The sequence below is a fragment of the Solanum tuberosum genome, unplaced genomic scaffold, assembly GCF_000226075.1.
Source record: "Solanum tuberosum cultivar DM 1-3 516 R44 unplaced genomic scaffold, SolTub_3.0 scf00602, whole genome shotgun sequence".
In the NCBI taxonomy this organism is placed as follows: Eukaryota; Viridiplantae; Streptophyta; class Magnoliopsida; order Solanales; family Solanaceae; genus Solanum; species Solanum tuberosum.
Genome location: NW_006239519.1, coordinates 88,170 through 113,255, shown reverse-complemented (window position 1 = coordinate 113,255; position 25,086 = coordinate 88,170). Strand labels below are relative to the sequence as shown.

General features: G+C 34.4%; 2 protein-coding genes and 1 pseudogene across 4 annotated transcripts in view; 2 read left to right on the top strand and 1 right to left on the bottom strand.

Moving 5' to 3' along the window:
• Positions 1-2,141: 2,141 nt before the first annotated feature.
• LOC102598146 (pentatricopeptide repeat-containing protein At4g02820, mitochondrial-like) lies at positions 2,142-6,987 on the bottom strand (annotated as a pseudogene).
• Positions 6,988-9,053: 2,066 nt separating this feature from the next.
• Positions 9,054-16,599, top strand: LOC102594436 (uncharacterized). 3 transcript variants are annotated; one of them, XM_006366019.2, is made up of 9 exons: positions 9,054-9,252; positions 11,550-11,682; positions 11,802-11,852; positions 12,373-12,424; positions 13,968-14,026; positions 14,439-14,484; positions 14,658-15,499; positions 15,621-15,695; positions 16,440-16,599. In XM_006366019.2, the coding sequence occupies exons 2-7, from the start codon at positions 11,566-11,568 to the stop codon at positions 14,768-14,770; spliced, it is 438 nt and encodes a 145-aa protein (XP_006366081.1). In that variant the 5' UTR covers positions 9,054-9,252; positions 11,550-11,565; the 3' UTR covers positions 14,771-15,499; positions 15,621-15,695; positions 16,440-16,599. The 3 variants fall into 3 exon arrangements, with proteins under 3 accessions (XP_006366081.1, XP_015160202.1, XP_015160203.1); XM_015304716.1 differs by having other exon boundaries at positions 9,058-9,181; XM_015304717.1 differs by lacking the exon at positions 9,054-9,252 and having other exon boundaries at positions 11,384-11,682.
• A 189-nt stretch (positions 16,600-16,788) lies between these two features.
• Positions 16,789-25,086, top strand: part of LOC102595101 (uncharacterized) — a 9,895-nt gene continuing 1,597 nt past the window's right edge. Inside the window, exons 1-7 of the mRNA XM_015304713.1 lie at positions 16,789-16,971; positions 17,061-17,077; positions 17,611-17,682; positions 19,431-19,479; positions 19,742-20,334; positions 21,348-21,560; positions 21,641-21,761. Of these exons, the coding sequence (XP_015160199.1) occupies positions 16,789-16,971; positions 17,061-17,077; positions 17,611-17,682; positions 19,431-19,479; positions 19,742-20,334; positions 21,348-21,560; positions 21,641-21,761 (1,248 nt within the window). The remainder of the gene's footprint in view (positions 16,972-17,060; positions 17,078-17,610; positions 17,683-19,430; positions 19,480-19,741; positions 20,335-21,347; positions 21,561-21,640; positions 21,762-25,086) is intronic.

Below are 25,086 nucleotides of genomic sequence, written 5' to 3'. Positions count from 1 at the left end.
AGATGGACCTAAGGCCCAAAGATGTAAATTTTGAAATTTAGTCTAGGATAGGTACAAAAAATGGGCAAGAATTGAGCCGAAGGCCCAAAATGAAAATAGGCCCAGGTATTGGCCCAGGCGGACATATCCAGACTTGGGCTCAAATTCTCATTCCCTGCCTATTTAACTGCAATTATGTGTTTTATTTGTTAAAATTGATTTCAAGGTTTTAAAAATCCAATTCCCCAAAAAGAGTCCATTTCGAGTAAACACTTATATTTGTTCTAAAATTAAACAAAGTTATCACTACTTCAAGAATATTTATGAGTTATTTGGCCTAAATAATTTTTTCCTTGCCCTTAAAAATGGTTTATAGTTTCAAACTATTTATTCGCAACTTAGACAAATATGCATATTACTTAAAATTTTAGCCAAATATTAATTTCCGGATATCCGCATATTAGCGGACATTTCGGGTGCTTTCAAACCCTTCTCGAAATGCTAATAAGAACCCCGAACCCCTCTTAAAAGTTTTCATCAGATTTTCTATTTTAGTCTTTTGAAAATAATAGTTTTATTTATTTCACTTTAAAAATTAAGTGGCGACTCTTTAAAAATCGCATTCTCTTAAAACCCGATAAAACACAGTGTACATATGAAAGGATTTCTGACGAACAACACCACATGCACTAAAAATGTGTAAAAGATGAGCAAAGATCTTTGGTAGTATGTTGTTTTCTGTAAATCATTCTTCTTACTTTACAGAAGATGCATTTCTGGTTTCTATAGTAGTCTGAATATAATGTATGTCTGTCATGGAAACATCTCTTGAGTCCTAAATAATTTAGGCAATAGTAAAGCATATCTACATACATGACAAAAGTATTACAACTTGTAGATTACATTGGGTATATTGTTGTTGTATCCTATTCTCTGGTTGTTTCTAGTGCTTTTTTGCCTTGAATGGTTTTATTTTTGTTCGATAGCTTTTTTCACGGACGGTTTAAATGTTGTTTTTGTAATTTTTTTTGTTGGGTTTATGTAGGCTCCTCCTGTGATTGTTTTCTCATCTGCATGTGCAGGGCTAGCAGGTTTGAAATTTACTTCTTCCAAGCGTTTACCTTCGTCTACTCTGTAAAATAACTTGTTTTTTGTTTTACCTATTATTGTTTCTAGATTGTATGTTCCTGACATGAGTAAATCTTGAATGTATTCCACTAATTTTTTCCATTTGACGTTCTTTTCCATGGTTGAAACCTTGCAGGTGGTGTTGTTCCATCATTTGCACAGCTATCATCTTCTTCTTACCACACTGTGGTCTCATTTTTCACGTTACCGTCTACAGCCTCACAAGATGAAAACATGGATCTAGAACTTCTTCAACTTTGTAGCTTAAACACTGAGAGGAAATGCTTTTACTATCAGGAATCTTGTGCCTTCTGCGGGATCATCTCCTAGTTGGCAACATTCTGTCCTCTCCTGTTTACTAGCTCCGATTGTGTTTAAGTCTGCTTTTGTCTGGTGGAATTAGTCGAGTTGCACGCAAGCTGGTCAGACATCACAAATGTCTACTTCTGCTTCTGTCTGAAGTTTTTTTTCCTTTCCTTCGAGAATATATTACTTGTCCATGAAATGAGTTTGTTTATTTTGTAAATTCCAACCTTAATATTTCAGTGATGGTAGAAATGTTACACAATTGTTTGAGAAAGTCAAGTTCTCATAGCTCAAATAGGCATATTATTTTTGTTACTAATCTTAATGTATTCGGAATTCCATTATCATGTTCGATTTAGGGATTTCTCATATCAGTTGTCTGCTTATTTTATTCTACAAGCACACTGATTCAAGACGGAGTTTGAGAGTGAAATATGAACTAATAGTGAACGATTCTCGTGGCGAAAAGAAGAACGCTTGTACTTCTTCATCCACCAGAGAAATTAGATTATGCATGTTCTTCCATTGTTTCGAGTGACACAAAATCAAATCCATTAATTTAAAGAGAGAAAATTGGTATTCAATGGATATTATATCAATAGAAAACATTTAATGTTGTGGGAGGCATAATAAAACTGAAAAGTAGATCCATCAATCTTGCTTGAAGTAGATGCTTAGTTCTTGTGCATAGAGCTACATATTTTACGAAGTTGAAAGTCCAGCCTTATTCTTAAGAAACTCCATTTGGAACCTTAGTTACAGTCATCTTGCTAGTTATTCCAATTAACTTTTGAGTTTCCTCATCCATCTCCACGTTATCCTTTTTCATTCTCTCTGCAACTATCATTGGCATCTTACTCGCATTCACATAAGTTCGGGGAAGTGCATTATATATCTCTATATTCACATACTTAGCATGTCGAAGGGTAACTAGCAACTGTTCTCCCACCTGAATGTCGCGCTGCTTTTCAACTGCATGAGACATCTCTCGAACCATCTTTGCATCCGAATCCCATTTTGAAACCTCGTAATAGTTTTTTTGAAAAATCCGAGAACTTTATCCATTTCCTTTTGCTTCAAATAACCCTGCGTAAGAAGCTCCCAATTGGTGCAACTAAGAGATATGCCTTTCTGCATCATTCTGTTGTGAAAATTGACAGCCTTTTCCATCTCATTTTTGTTAATGTAAGCAACAAGAATTAAATTTGCAATCCTAGTATCCTTGGTCACAGAAACAACTTCCCATTCAGTGAACAGATTCATTGTTTCTCCAAATTCATCCAACTTCAGTAAAGAAGATATAGTACAACTATATTCTATATCATTCACTTTACGGAAGATTGACTTCATCTCCTTCCATATTCAGAAAACTTCATACTTGTTCTGTAGATTTGTATGCAAACTAATGAGAGAAGCATATGCAGTTCGAGCCTTCCTGGAAATCTTTTTCTCCATTTCTTGCAAAGTTAAATTTGCTTTATCCTGAAGTGAGATTTTAATGTAGATGTTGGTTAATGTGCTAAATGTTATCCAGTCAGGGTCCAATTTTGCCTTCTTTAGCTCAAGTAACACTTTCTCTGCAGCTTCAACATTATTCTGTGATGCAAAAACTGCCAACTCCAGATTGTATGTGACAATATCAGGAGAGGTATTTTTCTTCAATTCCTGAATCAGGCCTGAAACTTTCTCTAGTTGCCCTTGGGATATGTATAAGGTAATCATATGATTATAAGGAAAAGGGTACTTCAAGAAACCGCATCGGACATTTTTTCCATTAAAGACTCAGCTTCAGCAGTGTCCTTATGTTGGACGTAGGTGTGGAGAAGGGCAGTACATGTGGTCTGGACCTTCAGTCTATCAGGTAGGTCTTCAAAAAACTTCTCCGCGTTGTTCATACCATGGACTTTTGCAATCAAGTCCAAATGAACTGCATAGTCACCAGATAATAGTTGGATATCATCTTGTACCCTCATCCATTCACAAACCTGTAAACATAACCCCATCAACATTGCAGATTTCAATGCTATTAAAAGTGGCATGTCACCTTGCTTTTTAGAAAACTATGAGACACTTAAAACAAGAGCAAGGACAATAATTGATTTTAACAAAACTAGAACAAACAGTAGAAAAATAAAATGCATATTTGTATTAAGCTTTTACAACATGCATTCCGCTCATAACTGGTTAGTGGTCACAGTTCGTATTAGCAATAATCTAAGGAATTCCAAGAGGCTTGAAGACTCTAGCAATTCCTTCTGTAGGGGAGGAAAACCTGTAGCAACTGGGGATACTATAAAAAGCAATTACCTTCTCAATCATGCGACACCATTTCTGGGATTGGTAACTCCCTTGTTCAGAATCTAAGGTTGCACCGTGTACAATGACTTCGTATTCAGTAATTCAACCACATAGAATAATTCACTTGAATATTCAACAAAAGAATGGATAATTTACAGTTCCTACCCTAGCCCATCCATCATTTGCAATTTTCATGGCAAAATATAGAAGTTAGGTAGAAAACAGTCAAAGAAAAAGTATTCCAGTGCTGCAATACACTACCATTAAATGCCTAAGAAAGAAATGATTCAAAGTAAATCATGAAACAGTTAATGAGAAGAAAGAGAAACCTCAAGGGCATATTTATATCGTTTGTGTTTTCGCAACTCCCGCACGATGTGATTGAGCTCATACTTGCGGACAGGGTGCCCCTCTTCCTTCCACTTGCTTATAACAATGACAACACTGCGTTTTGCATAGATCAAGCTCAAAAGCCTCCTCCCTAGCGTGTCTATGCCACGAGTACTTGTGGCAATACTAGTGCCACTTTCTAAACTAGTGGTAATGCCATTTCCACCTCCTGATCTTGTGGACTTCATTGTTGTCGCAGCTTCAGTCGATAAAGGGCGAACAACAACATAAGATCTCCAAACCAAACTGAGCAACATTTTTATTACAGACACACTTTGTATTGCCTGCTTTAACGATAATATCAGACATGAGATAGATATCAAGACAAGCCACATTTAGAACACATTTTCAGATATTTGAGTCTAACAATCTTTGTAACAGTAAATTATACATCAAATGTACTTTACCATATTTTTATTTTTTTATACTGGTCAACTTGCTTACACCTCGACTACTCCACCGGGTACCAATTATTTCCCACCAACAAAGGTACCTAGTAACTTTGTCCACCTAGACTTAGGCATATGCAGATGGGAAGAAATATATAAGAGGGGAGAAACATACACCTCACAGTCAACATGCAGCCACAACAATATGGTTAAATTGAACATTCAATAATCTGAATTTCAGGGTAAATTGGAGGCTTAGCATGTGGATTCCTATTTTCCACCATCTCAAACTCTACTTTTTGGTACACTTCCTCTCTTCACTTCTCTTGATTGTTTTTTAGTCTACCGTTGTCAGGTTGGTGATTGTGAATGATCACTCTCATCACTTCATTCATCTAAGTTTGAGCATCAATTACTTTCGGCTTGTTCTTTGGTTTTGCTGGAATTTGACATGAGACCTCATGATTCTCCTCCCACTTAAATGTTCTTCACCACATAGTCTAAATCAACTTATTTGGAGTAACAGTAAATGTACTTTCAGACCTTATATTGATCTATTTCACTTTGGATTTTTAATACTAAATCCATGACCTTAACCACTCTTTCTCATTTCAGCTACAACATTGCCCAATGACTCCCCAGCTAAACATTTTTCTTCCATAAAAACTTCAAATTTCCACATTTTTTTGAATTATTGCCATTTTGCCATTGTAAGCATAAAACATGATTTTTTTTTCTTTTTAAGCACCAAATGAACTTTCCTTTCTTCACTAACCCAGTACCAACCGGAGATTTTGATACATTTGATTAGCAACCACAAATACATGTTATAAATTTGAACTGAATGAAAGAACTTAGGCATATCAAGGAATTGCAATCATTAAAAAATAATAAGCAATCAGAATTCAAAAGAAAACACACCTACTGTGTGAGTGTTTAGCAAGGTCAATTTACTCGCCGGTGAGAGAATTAGGGTTTAGGGTTTAACACTTCAATCTCCAGTGCACAGTTTCGGGTTTTATATTTAGTCTTTAAATTTGTTAAAGTCGACCTTCCTCCGGGATCTGGACTAACAAATTTAGACTTATTTTGACACGAATCCACATTTAGTCGAATTTTAATATGATATCAAACATCGGATTGGGATATCAAACAAAATAAAACTAATTATGACTATCAAAATATACTATCGAGTTAGGTTGAATTTTTAATTTTTGATTTTTAGTGTATAAAATAAGTAACTTATTGTCGTGGTTTTGTATAGTTGTATATAGATTGAATTTCCCCCCCTTCTTTTATACATCTTTTTTAAAAAAAAAAAAAACCCAAGTGTACATCATCGCTATAACCAAAGAAAATGTTCTATTCTAAAAAGAAGTAAACCAGTTCTCAAGTAACCCAAATCTTTAACAAATGGTGAGAGAATTATAACTTACTAAAGATACACAAACACTTCGTTAAGTTGCAATATTTTTCTATTTTTCTTCATTATAAAACAAAAATTGACACACAAACATAACACTTCGGTGCATGGACCGTTGCACAAAGGAGCTCACTTAAGCTTTGATACACATACAGTAATTTAAATATTTAATGAAAAAACATGAATTCACATCAACTTAAATCCTCTAAACCCTCCACACAAATCCGTCCTTAAAGGTGGGGTGGGAATAAAGACTACTGCGATAGAAGTGAATATAAAGTGTATGGAAATGCAAAAAATGACATACGGTAAGTAATATGGAATAATCAACACAAATTCCATACCAGTATCAAGAAAATCCGTATACTATTCAGGATTATCATATAGGTTCGTAATAATACAAGATACCAAAAGTAAATGCAACTCATAGAACAACTTTAGCCCAAGCTTAAAATACATAAAAGCATCAATACAAGCATATTCAACTTGTTCATACACCAATTCCTGTGCATCCCAATCACTCATCGTAACATGATACGACTTTTGCATCACTTTCCCAAGAACTTCATGCACCATTCTCTTCAACCCAATTCTCCCATACGCTTCAATTTCATAAACATCCATCACCAGCTTGCTCAAAGCGACTGGGTTCGCCACAAACAACGTGTAATTCTTGTACAATTTCACACAATCGTCGTTAACACTCACTCCCAAAAAGCTGAAATTGGGGTTTCTAAGGAAAGAGGAGAGAATTCGGGATGTAATCTGCGTGAATTAGTTGGAATATGATGCAGCGGTGGCCGACGCAAAGCTGGAGGAGCGCAACAGGGGGTTTTCTTCGGCGGGGTTTTGAGTCTCCCGCCACTTGACGTCGAGACCGACGAGGAGTTCGCGGAGTCTTCGACGGTGAATTTGAACTGTTTGCCGAATCCATCGATCCACTTCCGAACCTTTCTTTGTAACTGTTACTTCAATTTGGTCTCTGTAGAAAGGAATACTATAGAATGTGGTATGGGTCCGAGAGATATTGGCCATACTGATGATATCTTGAGAAGAAGACTGCGAATTCGCCATTGTTGGAGTTGAATTGGGAGCGAATTTGTATGGTGAAATATTAAAATTTTATTGCAAAATTGTGATATTGGAAAGACAGATAGCGCTTAAATGGTTGTAGTGTGTATGGAGTTTATATAGAATTTGAGATTGTTGAGTTGTATCGGCAGAGAAGGGAGCTTTGCCACGTAGTTTGGTTGGGAGCCAGTAATTTCAAAATAAGTTATTTCAAGATAAATTTATTTCATCACAATGATAGAAATAGTGAAATAAATAATTCAAGTTAATATCTCCAACCAAACATGAGATAAAATAATCCTACATTCTATTATAGGAATTATTATACTTTATACCCTACATCAAACGATTTCTAAGTATCTAAATTGTTATTTATTGTGATATATATTAATTTTATATATGTAAATTTTATAAAATTTTGAAGATTTTATGTTTGATATTGGGCAAAATTATAAAATTTAAATTATATCAAATAAATAGTAGAGTATACATTTTCTCACTTTTCGATCATGTTACTTTATATTTGAATGAAAATATTATTTTATATTGCATGTTCAACTCACTTAGTACATTCTCTTTTTGTAATGTAGATAGTCGTAGAATGACATAGAGCGAGAAGAAAATAAAAGACAAAATGGTGGTGGAGGTGATGATAAACAGTTTTAGAACTATATGTATTAGAAAGTATCAATCAACACTTATTCGTTGAAAAATGATACATTTTTAGTATAGGGAATTTTTTTTAATACATATATAATGATATTGTCTTCCATTAGAAAAGTTTGTTGGGGGAGTCCGAAGGGTAGGGGGTTTTCTTCGAGGCTCGAGAGATGGAATAGATAAGGCCCGACAAGTTTGAAATTTGCCGCATATTTACTTTTTATATTTTAACAACTTTTCAGTAAAAATCTAATTACTTATGATGAAAATGGTGATGAGGAGAGACAAATAGGAAGAAGAAAAAAAAAAGTTAAAATTCAAAATTAGGGGATAGTCAAATTTATCTTAAACTAATTATGTTAAAAGTTTAAATTTGTCTTCGTTTGAAAATGTCTATCCTTAATTATATGACCTACGATTTTATTGGGGGCTAAATTTTTACCATTAAAGAATAAAAACAAAGTTATTTTATTTGATATAGTTTAAAATTATATCTAATATCAACTAGCAATAATAAAATGTATTTATATTCTATATCTATTTCGTATCAGTGAAAATGTTGTTTTTTATAAACCACCCACTTAGATAAATCATTTCAAAATAGCTTGATGAAAGAAATACATTAATAAAACTAATGATAACAATAAAATAATGTGAATCAGAGAGTACGAGTTCAATATAACTTAAAAAACTTTAATCAAAATGCGTAAATTTACAATTCAAATAACACCAAGGAACTAGTAGTGTTCATTCACAATCCTTATATGTAGGCTTATGTACCGGTCGGTTCAGTTTGATTTTGATGTTTATCGATTTAACTTATTGATTATCGATTTGTAGATATTCTAAATCGTTATAGAACCACTAAGACATCACTTTATCATTATCAATTTAATTGTTTAAAATGTACACATTCTTTTAAAATTGAAGATCACTTAGAAATAATGAGACTACTCAAATGAACTATGCCGATGAATTACATTTTGCTAAAAAACAAACATAACACCTTGTAAAATAACAAATAGTTCGAGATAGTTAAAAATAAAAGTATGAATCTAAATCACAAGTCAAAAATCCTATATAGGAATGATATAATAAAATTTATTAATTTACTATTGGTTAGTCAAGAAAAATCCTCAAATCATTGAGAATCGATAATTGGATATAAAAAAAATCAAAATTATTACTAAACAAAAAAATGAATAGCCTATTATAGATAAGTCAATATTTTTTAATTCGAACTATTAGTTTTGATTCGATTTTGAACATACCTACATATTCTACCTCTATTTATGAAAAACAAAAAAAGTAAGGGGGCCAAATCCATAAAACCCCAAAAGCATGGGATAAAAAAGAAAATATAAAAAAAGTAAGCACAAAATGAGGAGCGTACGATTAATAAGATCAACGATGAGATACAACCAAGTGTTACCCAGTCGGAAAAATAACAAATTTGCTCAGTTCCCCACGATCTCCTCCTAACAACGCCGCTTTCATACACACAGAGAGCAAAACCCTAGCTTCTTTCCCGATTCCGGTAAGTAGGGCTTAGCCTTTTTTCATTTCGAACACATATCAAATCAATCGAATTTTGACTGCTTAATTCAGGTACTCTTTCAGTTTGCTTCTTCGTTATTTTCTGTATTTTGTTAATATTGACATACTCATTTTGTATCTGTTTTGCTGTTTGTATTGGAATTTAATCGATAATAGTATGATTGTTGTTCGAAACAAGGTTGCATTCTATTGTGGTTTGTATATTTTAGAATTTGAACCTAGGTTCTCTTTGAACGATAGTGTTTTGTACTGTTTATGCCTTTATGGTATTGATTGTTCTGCTGTTGATTTATTTGTAACAGTTGCTTAAAACTGCATTTCATGCATCTGCATAGAAACAACATGACTTTCGAAGAATTCAGGAAATATTCATGTCTCAATCTATGTATAACTAAAAAAATCATAAGAGAGCTATAGTGCCTAAAGTGTTCTCGGTGCAGGAATTAGATTGTCAACTTTTATATAAGCGGAACTTTGAGGCTGGATATCATGTATTCCATTTTATGTTTGAGTAGCTAGCCAGAAGAAAATGAAGAAGTTAAGAAGTGTAATGTGGTGTGACTGAAAGCTTATGAATTACAGATATGTAGTAAATAACTCTTGAAGGTTTGTTGATGGGAAATAATAAATTTGATACTGTGTGATTAGAGTTTAGATTAAATTCAGATGACAATTTTTATTAGACAAAAACACAACATGAAGTATAATAACAGAAAGTTTAATTCAGGCCTGGAGCATTTGTTTATCACCACTAGCTTTTAGTGTAGACTTACATTACAGCTTTTTTTTAAAGCTGGTTTGTTAATAATACAAATTACTTCTGTTAAAAAAGGTTTAGTTTAGACCGGGATAGCAATAGGGGGGGAGAAGGGAAAGGTACTTCAATCAGCTCAATTTGATTGAAACTTTGATGTTATCCTTGATATAGCAGTGAGCAGCCCAAACTCAATTTTGAAACCAAACACAGATTGATCTACTGTCTTTGTTTCTGTTTCCAAATATTCCCAGTGCCAATATAATGTTATGTCCAACACTATGATCTTTTAAGGTTTATGCTTGGCTGTGGGTGATGTAATGGTCATGTAGCTGAGAGGTAAAAGAAATGGAAAGCCGAAAGCCTAGAATGTTCTTCTCAGAAAATCATGTGGACATGTGGAGAGAGAAATATGAGAGCCTTTGAGCTAAATAAATCTCTGTAGGCCACATCTACAGGAAGTCGATATGTTTTATGTACATATGGAGCTTATTGGACATTCCCAATGAATAAGTGATTACCTAGAATCTCTATATTGGAACTGCAATCTTTAAGATGTTTTTCTGTACATCTTCTGTATGGATTAATCCCTTCTTCTCAATGATGTACCTTATCTGTAAAAAGTAGGCTGCTTATAGTACAAAAATGCATTTAAGGTTGCTAAATTGATATTGGATATATTACCATAGAGAATTTTGTAGTGAGTTCTGTATGTGTTATTTGTTCTTGTCTGTGTTAGTAACAAATATACTCAACTGGTGTAGCACCAACATTAAGCATCACGGTGTTATTTTAAAGGACTGAGACTAACATTTTAAGCTAGCGTTTGGCCATAGATTTCCAAATATTCTTGGCAAATATTATTTAGGTGAAAATTTGGGTGAAATTTCACCATGTGTTTGGCCATAGTATTTGGGAAACACATTTCACTTTTTTAGAAAATATGATTTATACCCGTAATTTTTAAAAACTATCAAAACTAACAATAAGTTTGTATTACAAGTCAACAAATAACAAGTAGTGTCCATAACACTGGAGCAATGTGGTAGTTTTGGAGTGAGTGCACCAAGCATCATTCCATACATCGTGAAGTAGAAAAAACACATGACTTTGTTACCTTGAACCGATTGTTCATCATTTTCATCAACAATCATATCATCACTTTCATATTCATTGAATATTTCATCACTACTTTGGTGTTCACGTAAAAAATATGTAATACAACGCAAACAACTACTATAGAGGGTGTTTTTGTAAAAAGATAAAAGTTTGGTGTAAAATTTCAATTTTTTAAAAGATCTCAAATAATGAGATTTAGCCCAAATACTAGAAAAAACTAGTATTTGGGAATTTGGGATATTTGCCAAAGTATTTGTCAAATAATGACAAATTTGTATGGACAAACACTATTTGCCAATTTATTTCCCCCAAATTATTACTTGGGAAATCTATGGCCAAACGGGTCCTAAGCATGTAATTCTGCTCAAGTGTTTGTGTTACCTTCATTCTAATTGAACATGTGCACTATTTCTTTACTTGCTATCTTTTAATATGATATTTGTGCTTCCTTCATTCTAATCGAACCTGTGTGCAGAGATTCTGTAGAATTGATGATGACAAATGAACCATCTTCTAGAAGAGACAAAGAATCTTATAACAAAATGAACAAAAATAGTTTTAGTAATATGAGATGTCCACATTGCACCGGTCCTCTTTCTAAGGAGATGGTAAACAACAGATTCTTGTACTCTTTTTTTTTTTAAAAAAAAATTGTGTGTTTTTTCATTGTATTTCTGAGTGTTAATACAATGTTATATGTATGAGTGATTCTCTCATTCCATTGCAGGAGACAAGCGAGTGGACAGTTCCTCCTCTAATCCGGGATAGCTTTTCTATGGTTCGATATCAATGATTTACATTGACACTACTTTGTTTTTCCAATTCTTGAATGATAAAATCCGGTTCTCTCTTTATTTTATGGTGCACAATTTGAATAGACCACTGGATTTGACAAATTAAATTGCATATGCATAATGTAAAGCATTAGCAGTAAAGGAAGCTTTGAAGAATTCATACTTGAAAAATTGGTTATAGCGGGAACATTGGTATTTGAAGTTGAATTGTTAAATAAATTTTAATTCTTGAATGTTGAAACATATGACAGTTACATAAAATAAAAATACCAACCAATGTTAGAGATGTTTTAAATGTTATCTGAACCCCCCCCCCCCCAATTTAAAAAGTGTTTGATGAAATCGCCAGTAGAAAATCTATAGCATAAATTGGGACAGTTTTAAAATTTTTGCCTTAGCGGTTTGTATTTTATTACACTCCGATTTGTTACTAAATCTGCTTGTCCTAATTCATCTCCCCCCCACCCCCTTCCTTCTTACTTAACTACTTTCCTGATATTTCAGATTGGTTCTGCAGTTGGTGGTACTACAAGCGCATTCTATGGCTTCAACCATGGTACTTAGCAGTATTTTGACCATCTTCCTTAGTTTCTTTTTGTATTCGTATCCTTGCTGCTAACATGCTCTATGTATTTATACCCCTTTCAGAGGTGAAATATTGTGTATTGATTATAATCTGCTTTATATGTAGCAAAACGTATATTGGTGATTCATATAGCCGACTTCAATTAGTTTGAATGAATATGTAATTGTTGACTTGTTGTATAATCTTCTTCATATAGCAACCCAACCATGCTGTAACATGATGAAAGTAACTCTATGAAAATAAAATGGGAAGAATTTCTGCATTAGTCACTCACTGGTTCTATCACCTAAAACATTTCTCTCTTAGGGCTCAACATGCCATTTGGTTTACCTATATTATCTAATGGAAGATGCCAAAGATTAATTTTGGTTCTGGAACTTTATTTTTGTATATGTGGAATGTCCTTTTTTGCTTCTATATTTGTTTTCTTTACAATGTTCAGAAATTCCTGGGTCACTGAAACGTTCAATCTAAGTTGCAAATGTCTCCTTACCTTTTGAGGAATATGCCTCAAATTTCTGGGATTTCAAAGTTTGACTAATTATAATTTCATTTCAAAGCATATCCTTTTCCTTAGTTTTGGAGGAACATGGAATGTCTTATTCTTTTAATGATAATCCAAGAAACTGGAAAATTCCATGTTTTGTTCTGTCTTTTTATAGAAATTGCCTTTGGCATCTCCTAAGCTCCATTTCCAAAGGTTTGGACTTAATTTGGCATCTGGTTGGCCATCTTACGTGATTTGAGGCTAATTAACATCAATTTTTCCTAATTGAGAAATTGCAAATTGATGGGATATCGACATTCTTCTGCTGGTGTTCTTCTTTAAGAAGAGTATTTAAAGAAGCTCACACTTTTAGCTTCATATAACTCCCTCTTAGGCTGTGGCAACTTTCTAATCATTGATAATCAGTTCTTATAAAATCAATTATCGCATAAATCTTGCCTATCACAGAAGAAGAGGAAAGGAACTGTCGAACTCTTAACAATTTAGTTGAACGTTTGCTGTTAAATTTCTTTTACTGTTGATGTTCTAATCATCTTATTAGTAGTTAAGTACTATTTAGTGTTTACAGTATACTTATCAAAGGATTTCTGATGAACAACACCACATGCATTAAAAATGTGTAAAAGATGAGCAAAGATCTTTGGTAGTATTATGTTTCTTTGTAAATCATTCTTCTTACTTTACAGAAGATGCATTTCTGGTTTCTGAGGATAAATGTATGTCTGTCATGGAAGCATCTCTTGAGTCATTGAGCCTTTTTTAATCAAGTTCATATCTGTACTGGAGCCTAAATACTATTTTTTTCGACTTTATATGGTGGAATTTGTTTTTTTAATAGACATGTCAAATCTGAGATGATTCATTTATGTACAAATACTGTGCATAAATGTTTTTTTAATGGACCTGGTATCCACGTTAATGTGAAAATGCTGTCTGAATGACGATCATATTAATGTTAACCAACATGTCTCGTCTCTATCTTATTCCTCTGATTCCTACTTGCAGTGATGCCGATTGTCAGAAGGTGTGTTAAAGGACCTATGTGGTTGCATTTCCTTGTTGGTGTAAGTTACCTTTTTTTTTTTCTTTCTATTTCCTTATATTGCGAGATACAAAGGGTATACTGTACAAAGAGGCTTAGAAGAAGTTTGTAATGAATTCTCAGTTAAGCTTATAGATGCTAGCATACATTGGAACTACTAAGTTTAAATGCACTAGACTTCCATTTTGTAAATTCTATATATTGTCAGCACTACCTTTGAGTCATAAATAATTTAGGCAATAGTAAAGCATATCTACATACATGGCAAAAGTATAAATACTTGTGGGATTACAGTGGATATGTTGTTGTTGTACTCCTATTCTCTGGTTGTTTTTAGTGTTCTTTTTCCTTGAATGGTTTTAATTTTTAGCTGAGCTTTTTTCATAAACGGTTTAAATGTTGTTTTTGTAATTTTTTGTGTTGGGTTTATGCAGGCTCCTCCTGTGATTGTTTTCTCATCTGCATGTGCAGGGCTAGCAGGTTTGAATTTTACTTCTTCTAAGCGTTTACCTCCCGTCTATTCTGTAAAATAACTTGCTCTTTGTTTTACCTATTATTGTTTCTAGATTGTATGCTCTTGACATGAGTAAATCATGAATGTATTCCTTTTTTTTTTCCATTTGACATTCTCTTCCATGGTTGAAACCTTGCAGGTGGTGCTGTTCCAGCATTTGCACAGCTAGCATCTTCTTCTTACCATGCTGTGATCTCATCTTCCACATTACCACCTACAGCCTCACAAGATGAAAACATGAGAAAATTTTGAACTTCCTCAACTTTGTAGCTTAAACACTGAGAGGAAATGTTTTTACTATCAGGAATCTTGTGCCTTCTGCGGGATCATCTCCTAGTTGGCGACATTCTGTCCTCTCCTGTTTACTAGCTCCGGTTGTGTTTAAGTCTGCTTTTGTCTAGTGGAATTAGTCAAGTTGCACGTAAGCTGGTCAGACATTACAAATGTCTACTTCTGCTTCTGTCTGATGTTTTTTTTTCTTTCGAGAATATATTACTTGTCCATGTCATTGAGTTTGTTTATTTTGTAAATTCCAACCTTATTATTTCAGTGATGGTAGAAATTTTACACAGTTTTTTGAGGAAGTTGAGTGCGTGGTAGTTTTCATAGCTCAAACAGGCATGTTATTTTTGTTACTAATCTTTATGTATTCGGAATTCTATTATCATGTTTGATTTAGGGATTTGTTATATCAGTTGTCCGCTTATTCTATTCTACAAGCTACACTGATTCAAGACGGAGTTTGAGAGTGAAATTTGAACAAATAATGAACTATTCTTGTGGCGAAAACAAGAATGTTTGTACTTCTTCATCCACCAGAGAAATTAGAATCAGTTGCACGTCAAACTTTTACTAGTTAAATGGCACGAAGATGTTAAAATTGTGGTGCCTGTCACCTTCAAAGCCTGCGGCAGCTGCTTTATACATATATATCGTCCAGTTTCCTGGTTGTAACTCTGCTGTTAGGTGTAGGATAATGAGGTTGTTTTTTGCGAACTTTGACATTTAGATTCTGGAAACTCTGCACTTGATATTTGTTCCCTTAGCAGGAATTTCAGTTCTAATTTCTTTAGCCAGAATCTGATTGTTTCTCATATTCCAGATGCTTTCTACATCATGGATGCCATTACCAACTTGCGCCTCTGGATATGCTGTTGGGGTCCTCATTGGCGATAAGGTAAACAATTTGTTGTTGATGGCTTAAATGCATCTTTAACTCCCTCATGAAGTTTGATTGACTAGTAGTTAGTCTTCTGCAGTTTCTGTATGTGCTTATGCATTTTTCAGTTGTTGTCCTTTTTCTTTTTAAAAATCTAATCAGGACCATAAGTCCATAACAATGTCGAGTAGCTACTCTCTCAACTTCAAGTGTGATCAAGTCAATTTTATATCAGCTTCAAGTTGAAGCAAATCATCCTCTGTCAAATCTGACTCTACTGTTATCTAGCGGTCTGGAACTGCTATAATAGTATAGTGCTTCTGGCTCTCTTATTCACCCCAAGTTCTGCCACTAAGGGGTTGTTTGGTTGGGAACAAGTTTTCGAGGGATTCATTATTCTGTGATAAGTTATTCCACCATGTATATGGGATAACTTATCCCATCACTATGGTATAAATGGTGGGATAAATAATCCAAGGACTACCTAATACCTCCAACCAAATGTAGGATAATAATCCTGCATTTTATCCCGGGATTATTATACCTTATACTTCACACCAAACTATTCCTTAGTAGTAAAATGTTGTCACATTATTCTAGCTATATTCTTTTGTTTCTTATATACATTGGTGTGAATAACTTTAACTAAATTTCTGGGTTTGCTAATAGTGATTTGAAGCTCATTTCTGCAGTCAAAAGAAAAATATTAAAGCTTACTAATGTTCTCCATAGTCACGCTCTTGCTTCCCGTTTGTTATGCAGTTACACCTCAATCCTGTTCATGCAGTTGTACAACTCCGGCCATCAAAGCGGAATCTTAAGGAAAGTGAGTTGAAGAAGAACGTTACCACCAACAATGATGAAAAAAGTGTTAACTGAAGACGTCAAGGAGAAAAGGCCCGTGGGACCATCAAAGAAGCAGGTTCATTTCATGATTTTCTCTTTGATGACAGCTCCTAAGCTCAACTTGTATGGACCTTGTATATGACCACTTTCATGTGATATTATGGCACAGATCATTGGCTAGCACTTAAAATATCATATGTCAAGGACTTCCCATTTCCTGCTTTACTAGGTTTGCCACATTTTTGGATAAATAATGATAACGGGAATGCCTAAAGATAGGTCTTCAGTAGTTAAGCAGTCTGCTACTTCAAGTCTTACTTTTTATTGTATGGTAAATGCCACACCTACCTGCCTTTCCACTTCGCCTCAATTGGTGACTCGAGTCAACCCCAACTTTATTGTTGGAGGTGGAGAATCTTTTGCAACTAGGCTATCCTTCCATGATGTTGTACAAGATTTTTGTAAAAGTGTGTTTCTTTTCCCTTGATTTATTCTTGAAACATATACCTTTTGTGCAGAAAAAACCACCTGGGATAGAAAAGGATATTGGAGAGGTATGTACACCTGTGAACATGTACTCACAAAATTTCTGCTTTTCAGTATGAACTAATAACTCTCCATATTATTCTTTAGCTTGAGTGGCTGCTGATTTTTCACCTACATGGTTTGAAATGACGTTTCTGTTGCAAGTGTTTTCTATTTATATTTGCTCAAGAGCAGTTAGCTTTCTTCACGCAGTTGCAAGTTTCATTCCAAACAGTTTCATTGATGCAGATCCTTGTGAAGTTATTAATATCTGTTTTTTTTCCTGTTTTAGCATTGGTTACATCTAAAATACCATGGGGCTAGGAGTGACATTTGAGCCAGATATCTGCAGAAAATGGCCATGGAGGAAGGCTCTCCAGTACCATTTTCAATGAGCCCGTATGTGTGCTAATATGGTTTATTTTTCTTTGCTTGAACGATATTTTTTTTGGGCAAACTGCTGCTGTTCAGGACAACTAAAAGAAGCATTTTCCCTGCCTCACAGCATACATTTATCTACTCTCATTCTAATACCAGTTTTCTTTTCTTATTCGATAAGCAGGGTTGATTATTTGAATGCCTTTTGTCCTGGAAGACCAATTGACACTGACAGATTAAAAATTCTCCGAACAAGGTATTGCAGCCACTCTAATTGGTCCTTCACATCGTGTGTTTTGACATTGAAAGGTTTGGAGGAGCTGCTAAGGACAAAAACAAAAAAATTATTTACATCTATGATCATATAGATCGTCTTCTTCTTTATTGTTGGGTGTTATCATCCTCTAGTATTGCACTATTGCTGGACCATTTCACTACCTGCAAATTATCTTCTTTTTCTTTTCCATGGAAATTGCAAATTACTGTAATGCATTTCCTTATTTCTTGCTTTCTTTCTTTGTATTTATTTATTCACTTTTTGCATTCTGTATAATGTTGAGTTGAGGTTTGTGATGATCTTTGATTACTTGTTCATAATCTAGTGTTTTTAGTTAGCAATTGACTTGTCTTTGGTTGATGGACTGGTAATTTCCTACAATGTCAGAGATCAGGTTCACATAGTAATTAAGCCTTATTGCAACATCAATGAATGTAATTCTCATATATTAAATTTGTAGATACATTTTTCTGAGCTGGGGAAAAATCTCTCTAATTAAAGAGGGGGCACAGGAATACTCTGGCTTAGACTCACGGGGAGTAGCGAGAATGTATGAAACTGGAGCAAATAATATTTGAGGGAAAATTAGGAGAGAATGTAAACACAAGAAAGGCATGCAAGCTATTAATCACTCAAACATTAAGGTCTAGCTAATCATTAGGCAAAATGTTGTGCCATGGATCTATTAGTAGCAAGTCTATTATTTTTCCCCCGACTTTGATGGCTGGACTTGCTCTATATTTTATGTTAAAGTACATAAAGAAAGGCATGCAAGCTATTAATCACTCAAACATTAAGGTCTAGCTAATCATTGGCAAATGTTGTGCCATGGATCTATTAGTAGCAAGTCTATTATTTTTCCCCGACTTTGATGGCTGGACTTGCTCTATATTTTATGTTAAAGTACATATTGGTGTTCCCTCTAAGAGACACTTCAAAAACAGTCTAGACTCTAATTTCTCTCGGTCCTGTCAGTGTCGTAAAGCCAAAAAAAAAATAAAAATCTCTGATCTACTCAGAGGTAGAGCCAAGATTTGAAGCATATGGGTTAAGTATTCTAGTTTGAAGTTATTGGGTTCTTAATTAATAATTTATAATTATTCAATGAATTTAAAATAATACAGAGTTTGAACCAAAGCTATTGTGATTGACTGAACTTGTAACCGAAACTCTAGCCCCGCCCATGGGTCTGCTGGGGATATGAAGGTGTATATACTAACTCCATGAAGTGGTAAGTTAAGCAGGAAAAGGAGGTTACTCAGACTTGAATTGCGTGGCACAATTGAAGTGTGCCTTTTACTGAAGAAAAAGTGAATCATGTAAATTGTAAAGATAACATAACATAAACACAAACAACTCTATGGATAAATCAAAGCAGAAAAAGAGGTCCTTACTTTGAGTTTCACCGTCACTATTATCAAAGGAATTTTTCACGTGCTTGTCCCATACGTGAAGGGTGTCTTCAAGACGTGTTTAAATAAATAAAACCGTGCTGACAGCCTGGCATAGTTTGACATAAATATGCAACCTCTGACTTGAATTGCTTCTGTTTGTGATTCTTTTATTTTCTTTCTCTAGCCAGAAATTTGCTGTTTCTTCATTCTAATATCCCTGACATGTGAATAGATAGCCTTTCTTGATATGCCATGTTTCTCAACTATCTTTAATAAACATTCTTTCCCATTATATGGTCCTAGCTTGTAAATTGTCAAATTGATGGTTTTCAGGTTGTCTCAATTACCACTTGAAGAACGTGTTAGAACTCGGCTTCTTGAGGTTTGTACCCACTATTTGAATTGTGCGTTGCATGTATATTCAGGTTGCATGTATAAACTGTCAAATTGATGGTTTTCAGGTTGTCTCAATTACCACTTGAAGAACGTGTTAGAACTCGGCTTCTTGAGGTTTGTACCCACTATTTGAATTGTGCGTTGCATGTATATTCTTATGCCTTCAGCAATGTTCATATACATGGCCCCATGGCCCTTATAGCTCACAAAGGCAGCACATTTCTAAATCTGAGTTCATTTTGCAACAGGGGCCTCCAATTCATCGTTTTGATGCTTTAAAGCACCTAGCGCTAGATAATTCTGCTGATGAGATTATAAGAGTCCTCCAAATACATGCACAATTAGTTCAAGGATTGTGGGTTCCAAAAAGTTCATTAGTCTATGGAACGAATAGTGGAGTTGAAGTTTTAGCGAGGAATTTCGTTCTGTACGAGTTTACCAAGGGTATCTTAATTAAAAAGTCAGTTTTTGGCAGGAGGCCTGAATTCCTTAAAGCTGCGACACCAGCACTAAAATCATTAGCTGTCGAGAGGCCTGACCTGAATGATTGGAAGCTCAAAGAGCATCCTGACAAGAAATTTGAAAACCTTTATGGTGATGTTGTGAGAGAGAAGCAAGCTACCTGGGAGTGCTTGGGGAAACAGATCAATGATGTTTTGCCTGGAGGAAGAAACAGGCCTACTATGAAGAATCCTTTAAACCCTAATGCCGACATTCCTGCATTGCCAAGTGGTGATAAGCCCACTTCTAGCTCACTTTTGAGAACATCTATGTCCGAAGAAATTCGAGAAGCTTTGCCAAAGGCGCTTCAAGAAGTTTTTAGAACTTATAAGGTTTGCAGGTGAGATCGCTGAAAATGACTTATTAAATTTCTGCTTTTGTTGTTTAATATCCAGTGAACAGTGATTTTGGGTATTCATCTTAGTCGCACAAATTGTTAGTCTGAGAGTAAGTAGGTGTCTGGCCATGGATTTCAAATAATTTTCACTTTTTTGGAATTTATGAAGTTGGAGTTGGTTATACTTTTTGCAAAGGAGAGAATAGAGCACTTTATTTGATGAAGACCGAGTTGGTAAATAGGTTTGGAGCACTTCTCCAATTGTGATAAATTGCATGGCTGAATGATTTCTTGCAGAAACCTGGGTCAATGAGGTGGTTTATTGACCTTGGTTTGATTGCTCTAAAATTGGTGATCATGTCTGGGCTTTCTAAAATTGCTTTTGCTCCCTCCAACTTCTGTCACCTGTTGTCTCCCTAATCTTGTCTCACTAATAAGTAATAACATCACCTTTTTAATGGCTTTTGATATTATCCTTTGGATCTTATGGAATGTGTAAATAGGTGGTTTTTTAATCTGCCCTGTAAGTCATTTACCTCTTAACACAGTTCTTCCTGATTTCACCCTTCCTCTATTTGATTGTTTCATCCCATGTATGACCAGTTTTCTAAAAGGATGAGATGGTCTAGTTATAGGACACATTTCTTTGCTTTCAAATATTTTAATACGTTTGAGCAGTGTTGATCCATTGTCCCTCAAAGTCCTGTTTATGTTGACTTGTTAGTTGAGGTGAGTTGTGCGAGTATTTAGGTCCAAATTGTCCATTACATGATTCACACTTTGTCTTTCTTGTATGTGGTATATCTACTTTACTTCTCTATAATGGGAATGGATCATAACATAGAATATATTACATTGTTTTTTTCCTGTCCGCCTCACCTGTCTACGATTTAGAAGGAACAGAGCATTTTTGTTCTTCAAGAGAAAATGTGCATGACTTGTTTATTAGCATGATTTTCTCCATCAAAATTTGTGACCCCTAACAGATTGAGAATCCTCTGTTTACTTTTTGTCAGTTTCCAACAAATCCGCCAAGGTCTGCGAAAACTTGGAGTTTCTAAGTCATATCCTCCAAAGGGAGCTCCAAGGAAAGCTATAACTGCATCCATTGATGTTTTTGATGCACCTCAAGAGGAGATACAGGCAGTGATTAATCAGGTTGCTGTAAACATCCATGGTGTCTATGTTTTGAAGTCGTCGCCAGATAATCCACAGTATGACACATTGAGGTTAGTAACCATTGCTATTATAAGTAAAAATGCTTGATGAACACCTAGGCCTATGACTAATACATAATGTGGGTTCTCAGGAAAGTTGTAATTGATCTTTTTATGGCTGAAGGACCGAGTGCCAAGCTAAAGAAAGCATCTGTAACTGAAGCTGCCAAGTTGCAACTGAATAGGGATATTACCAATGTTGAGTTTCTAAAGGTGAGTAGTTCTTTTCTTGTAATGAGAGTTGAGGAATATCTTCTTTTGACATTATTGTAGTTGATGTAGTGATTTCAATTTTGACTTGGTCAATCAATGAAATACACCTACTTCGGGTTATTTAAATACTTGCAAGTAATTTGTCTTTGAAGGCATGTTTTGGGGGTCCTTAAAAATAGCGTTTCTCTACATCTCACACTTTTCCGTACTTAAAATCTAATGTTGTGTGGCAACATCACGAAACCGTAGTACAACTAGTTGTGCTCTATCTTACCCAAGTCTACATCGACTCCTACTGATTGTAGGTCTTTGAGCCACCTTCTCTAAGTAATTGTAGGTCTACACTTTTTAGTGTTTTCAATCACCAGAATGTACATATGAACTGATAAGTTGCATGGTAAAGAAGCGTTGGATAGAGTTGCAAGAAAAGGGGATGTCAATAAAGGTGTTGCTTATTTGATTCCTATAGATTGGTGGGCACAGTTGGTTTGCTTTAGGAATGCCACTTAGAAGAAGGGTCATGCAGATTGGAAGCATTTTCCCGTTGAAACAAAAACAAAGGGTTTTTTTCTGCTAGTTGAAAAGAATTTCCTTTTTCATTTTCCATCGAGTTTCAAGAACTTTTATTTCCTTTCGCCTTCTTTTTATTATTGGATCTATAGTTTGGTAAGTTGCCTGGAATTTTGTATTATGAATGAACTCCAGTGTGAAATTTTGTCGTCGGTATGGGTGGCAACGGAACCGGGAGCTACCGGTTCCGGTCCGTCCCGGTCTGTTACCGGTTCCATCTCGGTTTCGGAAATTACCGATTCGATCCGGTATTGTACCGGTACGGGAGGGGTAACGGGACGGAAACCGGGATTTACCGGTCCGGTTAGTCCCGGTTCCGGTCCGATTCGTTCAATTTTTTAATTTTTTTTTTTAATTGTAAATTTTAAATTATAGCCGTTGAGAGCCGTTGGGCAACGGGTTTTGGGCCCTACCAACGGCTCTTTCACCCCCATAACTCCCCTTTACACCTCCCTACCCCCAAACTTTTTTTAATACCCCAAACTTCTTAAAACTACATTTTCATCCTTTTTTTAACATAAATACCCCTAATCTTTCATTCTTTTCACTCACAAAAATATCTTCTACTCTCTCTACTCTCTAAATTCTCTTATTCTCGTTAAAAGTACGAATTTGGTCTTTGGAAATTGGAGCTTCAAAATTCAACTTTCAATTTTCGGCTTCCAGTCATACACGTCTACTTAAAAAGTAGACGTTTGGTACATTCGTTCCAACTCACTTTTCATTTAGTTATATATTTGTTTGCATTTAATTATTTATTTTGTGAGTAATTAGTGTCTAGTCTCTACTTATTTATTTGTTTAAAATTTTGCATTACATCTTCGTATTATATATAATTTATTCACTTTTTTATATTTGAATATGAATTTCGGTAAAAATAATGTTGACAAGGGTAAAACAATCATAGTTGATTCGATCACTAATTTATGGAGCTCAAAATCCAAAAAAAACAAAAAAACTAGGTAGTACTTCTCAATCTAAAACTAAAAAAACTTCTCAATTAAGAATAAATACGGATGATTATACGCATGTTGATGAAACTATTTTTAATATTGATAGTAATAGTGGATTAGATCCTTATCATGAACATTTACAAAGAAGGTTTGGTAATTTTGATGAGGAATTACCTGAAGATGATGAACATGATAATGTTAATGATTATATTGATAGTTTTGATAATAATGTTGATGAATATGATGATGATGAAACTGAGCCACCGTTAGCTAATAGTTCCACTCCCAATCCCTCTTCCCCGGCTCCCGCTCCCTTTCGTTGTCCTGCTCCCGTTCCCCCCGTGCATTCTAGGACTAAGGTAGAACGCGCCAGAAAAACAGTTGTTTGGCAATTTATGACTCAGAATGAAGATAAAACACAAGTTATTTGTAATAAATGTAAACATAGAATGAATCATAAAACTGTAGGAAAACAGGGTGGGACGGGACATTTGAGTAATCATTTAATGTCATGTTGTAAAAATGAATTTTTGCATGCTAAAGCTGTAGCCGAAGCTAAAAAGAATGGTACCACTCTTCCTGAAAATGTAGGAGTAGAGGGCTCTAATATGGTCCAAACACAATCAAATTCTTCTAATGTTTTTGGTTCTAGTATACCACGGTCATATAGTAGAGAAAAAGATCTTGAAGAATTAGCTAAAATGATTGTTGTTATGGGTTTGCCATTTAGTTTTGCTGAAAATCCCGGTTTTATTCATTATATTCAAATTGTGTATAATCCACATTTTAAAGGTTTTACTAGAAATACAATTAAAAAGGCTATCTTTGATTATCAAGCTCAACATTTTCAATATCTTCGTTGTTTATTTTATTAATATAATTGTAAAATAGCTATTACTTTTGATATGGGCCGTAGTGTAAATGGTAATGATTATTTCACAATTACTGCGCATTGGATTGATGAAAATTGGACTTTGCAAAAAAGAATTTTAGGGTATAAATGTTGTGAAATGCAAAAAACCGGTAGTTATATAGCTCAAACAATTATAGATATTTTGCAAAACTATGGAATTTGTGATAAAATAAGTAGTGTCACATTAGATAATGCTTCTAATAATAGTAATGCTATTGAATTACTAAAACCGTCTCTTTGCCCTATTTATATTGATGGTTTTCATATTAGGTGTGCTGCACACATATATAATTTGATTGTTAGAGATGGTATAGCAATATATGATGATGGTTGCACAAAAGTTGAAACTGCATGTCATTTTATTTTTAAATGTCAAGTTAAGTCTAGACGTAGAGATTTTGAAAATCGTTGTCGTGAATTTAATCTTCCACCTAGAAAAATTCCAAAATCAGTGTGTACTAGATGGAATTCTTTATTTGAAATGCTTGAAGTTGCTTATGAATATAGGAAACCTTTACAAATGGTTTGGAATGCTCATAATTCAAATATGGCATATAGACTTGATGATAGTGATTGGAATAACATAAAAGAACTTATAGAATTCTTAAAAGTTTTTTATTTAACTACAAAAAAAATATCTGCACTTTATTATCCAACTATTTGCTCTGTTTTACCTAATATTTGTGCTATTTCTAATAAATTTTATAAATTCAAAAATAAACCAAGATTTGAAGCATCTGTTAAGAAAATGATTGAAAAATTTAAAAAATATTTTATTCCTATTCCTCAAATTTATTTAACTGCTTGTTTGTTAAACCCACATTACAAAGATGAAGGTGTATCACGAATGGGTGAAAAAATATATTTTAATTTGGGTATTGATAGTGAA

Bases quoted from the DNA above. Each gene is read 5' to 3' on its own strand.
- LOC102594436 (XM_006366019.2), top strand. From the start codon at position 11,566: ATGATGACAAATGAACCATCTTCTAGAAGAGACAAAGAATCTTATAAC. The intron at 14,027-14,438 runs GTAAGTTACCTT...GGGTTTATGCAG, and splicing joins GGTTGCATTTCCTTGTTGGT to GCTCCTCCTGTGATTGTTTT. The intron at 14,485-14,657 runs GTTTGAATTTTA...GAAACCTTGCAG, and splicing joins TGCATGTGCAGGGCTAGCAG to GTGGTGCTGTTCCAGCATTT.